This window comes from Sinocyclocheilus anshuiensis, unplaced genomic scaffold (genome assembly GCF_001515605.1).
Source record: "Sinocyclocheilus anshuiensis isolate Anshui unplaced genomic scaffold, SAMN03320099.WGS_v1.1 scaffold2270, whole genome shotgun sequence".
Taxonomy (NCBI): domain Eukaryota; kingdom Metazoa; phylum Chordata; class Actinopteri; order Cypriniformes; family Cyprinidae; genus Sinocyclocheilus; species Sinocyclocheilus anshuiensis.
The window spans coordinates 24433-29771 of NW_015557055.1; the positions used below are offsets into that span (position 1 = coordinate 24433).

Here is a 5339-nt window from a genome sequence, read left to right on the forward strand (position 1 = left end):
GGTCTGATCTTCTGTAACAGAACGACTCAGAGAGATGATGGTCAGTGTAAACCGTTTATTAACAGCAGGGAGTGAATGAGCAAACAGATGAGCAAAGCAGCGATGGGTTGTAGAGATCGAAAGAGAGATAGTAATAATACTGTCCTGAACCTTGCAGGTTGGGAGATCGGGGACGCTGAGAAGAGGAGAGGAATCCAGGAAGGTAGGAGACGAAAAGTCCGGGAGTCGATGACTAGCGCAAGGGAGAATAGGAATGAGTCCGTTGCTCAATGTGAGATCAGACGCTGAGCGGAGGTGAGGTGTGCGTTTATATGGAGAGGTGATTAGTGATGATGAGCAGGTGTGTCCAGTTAGAATTCCGGGGAAGGTGCACGTTGTGATTGGGAGGTGAGCGAGCCTGGCTCATCCGTGACACCACTGTTTTAATTTATTCTAAATGTTTTTATTATTTTATCACAAGAATAAAATTTATAGTAATTTATTATAATGAATTCGTATAAAATGATGATAAAATGATTGATGCAATTAAACAGTAACCGTAATACTGGACTACACACATTGTTTAAATTTATTATACATTTTTTTAATTATTTCATTGTAATTTTTATTTTTATTTTATTTATATACTTTGTTTAAATATATTTTATTTAGCTTTTATTATTACGATGTAATTATTACAGTGTAAATTATTTTACAGTATAAATTATAGTTATAATTACTTTTTTTATGATTAAATATTTAAAGTAGTTAAACAGAAATCAACATCCTGGACATCGTCAATATGATGTCAATATGTGTAAAATGCTAATTGAATTTATTTATTTATTTATTTTTACTTGCAGTACATATTGAATCTGGCAGCTAAATATTGTAATATCGAATCAGGTGGTTTATTCCCAGCCCACATACACACACACACACGTGTATAAAAATACAAAGGCTTCCTGTTCACATCCGCGTGTGTTTGCGTCTCAGGTCTGATCTGGAGCTTCAGTTCAAGTGTTATCATCATGAAGACAGACAGATGTACACGAACTGGCCGGCGTCGGTGCTGGTCAGCGTCAACGCCACACCGCTCAGCATCGAGCGCGGCGACAACAAGACTTCCCACAAACCCCTGCACCTGAAACACGTGTGCCAGCCGGGCCGAAACACCATCCAGATCACCGTGACGGCCTGCTGCTGTGTGAGTTACACACACACACTCGTCCTGTTGTGCTCGTCTGGTGAATGTTGCGTGAGCACTTGCGATGTGTTTTCTCTGCAGTCGCACCTGTTTGTCCTTCTGCTGGTTCACCGGCCGTCGGTTCGATCGGTGCTGCAGGGTTTACTGAGGAAGAGACTCCTCAGCACCGAACACTGCATCACTAAAGGTATCGCTTCAGTCTGTCTGTCTGTCTTCTGTTGGTCAGTCTCTGTGATTCATTTTGCATTCATGAGCCTTCATTCTCTGTCTCTCAGTGAAGAGGAGCTTCAGTAGTGTGGCTGTGTCTGTCGGTGATGATGGGGTGGAGCAAACGTCCATCAGAATCTCTCTAAAGTGTCCAATCACGTTCAGGCGCATCCAGCTGCCGGCGAGAGGCTATGACTGCAAACACATGCAGGTCCGGAAATCTTTTAAACGGCTTAAATGCTTGCTTTGGCATCAAATGCAGAAGCCACAATTGTTTTTTACAAAATTTATTTTTTTGGTAAATCTGCTTGTGAATGATATTTGTAGTGAAGATCACTACAAATAAATGTTAATTGAATTTAAAATATTTCTAGAATTAGTCTTAAAGAGGGTAGAAAAAGACACCAATACAATACTTAATGCAAAGTCTGGATTTTACATATTATATAAAAATATATATTTTAAATCATTTGCTTTGCCTTCAGTAAAGTATAAAATATTTTTTTTTAAATTAGCAAAAATGTCTTTATAATTTTACATTTTTTCTCACTCGGTATAAATGAGTCTTTGCTCACCAAGGCTGCATTTATTTTATCAAAAACACAGTAAAAACAATAATATTGTGAAATATTATTACACTTTCAAATAACTATATTCTATGTGAATATATAGTAAAATGTAATTTATTTCTGTGATGCACAGCTGTATTTTCAGCATCATTACTCCAGTCTTCAGTGTCACATGATCTTCAGAAATCATTCTAATATGCTGATTTGCTGCTCAAGAAACATTTCTGATTATTATCAATGTTGAAAACAGTCGTGCTGCACAATATTTTTGTGGAAACTGTGATACATTTTATTTTTCAGGATTCACAGATGAATAGAAAGCTCAAAAGAACAGCATTTATTTGAAATAGAAATCTTTTGCAACGTTATAAATGTCTTTACTGCCGCATTTGATCAATTTAATGCATCTTATCTGATTAAAAGTATTAATTTTAATGTAACAAAGTATTGAAAAGGGAATGGCATAATCATATTTGGCATCAAAACATCTTTAAATGTACATATGAGTGTGATAATGTTCTCTAAACGTTGTGTTAATGTTGAGGTAATGTTCTCTTGCAGTGCTTTGACCTGGAGTCCTATCTAGAGCTGAACTGTGAGCGGGGCTCATGGAGATGTCCGGTGTGCAAGTAAGATCCTCCAGTCACTCCTCAGATCACGACTGAGATGCTTGAGTGATGCAGAACTGATCTTCTGTTTGTCTTCTTCAGTAAAGCGGCTCTGTTAGAAGGTCTGGAGGTGGATCAGTACATGTGGGGGATTTTGAACGCTCTCCAGAAGTAAGTCGGCTTAAAAGAGCGCAAAATTTAGCGCTCACTTTGGAGGTTTTGAAAGTCAGAAACGAGCCAGGGCAGCTGGTTTAGGTGTTTTGCACCGGACCGATCACAGATCTACGTGCTGTCGTTGCAGCTCAGAGTTTGAGGAGGTCACGATAGACCCGTCGTGCAGCTGGAGGCCGGTCCAGATCAAATCTGAGCCGCACATAAAGGAAGATCCGGACGGGTTGATGTCCAAGCGCTTCAAAACCACGAGTCCCAGTCAGATGGTGCTGCCCAATGTGATGGACATGATCTCTCAGCTCGGCCTGGGAGCGTCTCCGTACCCCAACCAGAACCTCCAGCAGCAGAACAGCAGCACTAACCAGTACAAAAGTCCAGGTACAGTCATATTACCCAGAAACACCCTTCTCAGATCACTCATCATGGACACTGTACGGAAATACAAATGTACACGTTCTTATGTGACCTCTGTTTCCCAGGCAACAGTTTCCAGGGCCACAGTAAGTTTGGTGACTATCCCCATGGCAACGCTGCAGCATCATCATCATCAGTGAGTGAGTTCGTTCAGGGGCCGCACCTGTCTCACCCCCCCGCTGACCTTTCGACCTCTGAGAGCCTGACCCACACGCTACAGGACAGCGTGAGTCTCAGAACCACAACACAACTTACAGCCATCAGTACATACAGACTCGCAGCAGGTGGCGCTCACACACAGAAACTCCTGATGCATTTAACTCATGAATTAGGTTTAATATTATTTACTTTTAATTTTATATCACACGATGCAGTGATATTCAGTACTTATATTTGTGTTATGTTAATATTTTAAATATACAGTTTCATATAATGTACGTTTTTTTGTTTATTTTATTTCCTTTTTTATTGTAGTAGTTTTTTATTTATTTTTCTTAATGTTTTTATATTATGCCCTTTAAATAACAATAATAACTTTATTTATTTGTTATTATATATATATATATATATAAATGTGTCAATTCATGTATATTTTAAATGTTCATGGTTTTGTATAAATTTTATTCTTACAGTATATTTTTTTTTTTTATTTTATTCCCTTTTTATTTATTTATTTTAAACTATATTACATTTTTGCTGCAGCTTTTAATCATACTTTGTCTTTTTTTATTGCTTTTAATCGCTTTTAAGATTTTTTTTCTTAATGTTTATATATTTTACCTTATAAATAATAACAATAAAATAAGGATCCTTAACTTTTTTTTACATTTATTTATTTGTTTTGTTATTTTTAATATATATTTATATATTATTAGCAGAAAATATTGGTAAGTATTTGGTATGTCTGTGACCTGAGAGAAATTGTGTGAATTAGAAAAAAAAACAATTTGAATCAGATGATATAATAATTAAAAAAACACTGATATCAGCCAATGCTGATATGTTGTGCATCCTAAATTTATAAATGTGTAAGTTCACATTTTTAAAGAAATTAAACTTTTGTATAAATACTATTTTTACAGTACAGTTTTTTTATTTCCTTGTTTATTTTTTTTACTCTTATTGTAGCTTTCATCATACTTGTTTTTTTATTGCTTTTATACATTTTTTTAATCGCTTTTAATTGTTTTTGTGATTTATTTTTCTTAACAATAATAATAATAATATATACACTACCGCTCAAAAGTTTGGGATCAGTAAGACTTGTAATGTGTTTTTTCAAGAAGTCTCTTCTGCTCATCAAGGCTGCGTTTATTTGATCAAAAATACAGAAAAAAACAGTAATCTTGCAAAATGTTATTACAATATAAAATAATGGTTTCTATTTTAATATCCTTTAAAATATAATTTATTCCTGTGATGCAAAGCTGAATTTCCATCATCATTACTCCAGTATAAAGTGTCACATGATCTTCAGAAATCATTCTAATATGCTGATTTATTATTAGAATTATTAATGTTGTGCTGCCAAATATTTTTTGGGAAACTGCGATTCTTTTTTCAGGATTCTTTGATGAATAAAAAGTGAAAAAGAACAGCATTTATTCAAAATATAAATCTTTTCTAACAATATACGATGCTTTTTTTCAGGATTCTTTGATGAATAAAAAGTTAAAAAGAACAACATTTATTCAAAATATAAATATTTTCTAACAATATAAATCTTTGCTATCACTTCTTATCAATCTAACACATCCTTGCTGAATACAAGTTTTAATTTCTTTCAAAAAAAGAAAGAATAAAAATGTACCGACCCAAAACTTTTGAACTGTAGTGGATATTGTGTGTGATATTTATTGTAAATAAATGCTCTTCTTTTTAACTTTTTATTCATCAAAGAATCCTGAAAAAAGTATCACAAGCTTCCAAAAACAAGTTTTAATTTCTTTCAAAAAAAGAAAGAATAAAAATGTACCGACCCAAAACTTTTGAACTGTAGTGGATATTGTGTGTGATATTTATTGTAAATAAATGCTCTTCTTTTTAACTTTTTATTCATCAAAGAATCCTGAAAAAAGTATCACAGCTTCCAAACAAATATTAAGCATCACAACAGCTTCCAGCATTGATAACAAATCAGCATATTATACTGATTTCTGAAGATCATGTGACACTTTATACTGG

At 34.5% G+C, this 5339-nt stretch overlaps 1 protein-coding gene across 2 annotated transcripts in view; it reads left to right on the forward strand.

The window, feature by feature from the left end:
* LOC107676429 (zinc finger MIZ domain-containing protein 1-like) overlaps window positions 1–5339 on the forward strand; it is a 17005-nt gene that overhangs the window by 9224 nt on the left and 2442 nt on the right. For both annotated transcript variants that reach the window (XM_016470974.1, XM_016470975.1), the window contains exons 10-16: window positions 976–1186; window positions 1268–1373; window positions 1462–1604; window positions 2524–2591; window positions 2673–2741; window positions 2872–3119; window positions 3221–3381. In XM_016470974.1, coding sequence (XP_016326460.1) covers window positions 976–1186; window positions 1268–1373; window positions 1462–1604; window positions 2524–2591; window positions 2673–2741; window positions 2872–3119; window positions 3221–3381 — 1006 coding nt within the window. The remainder of the gene's footprint in view (window positions 1–975; window positions 1187–1267; window positions 1374–1461; window positions 1605–2523; window positions 2592–2672; window positions 2742–2871; window positions 3120–3220; window positions 3382–5339) is intronic.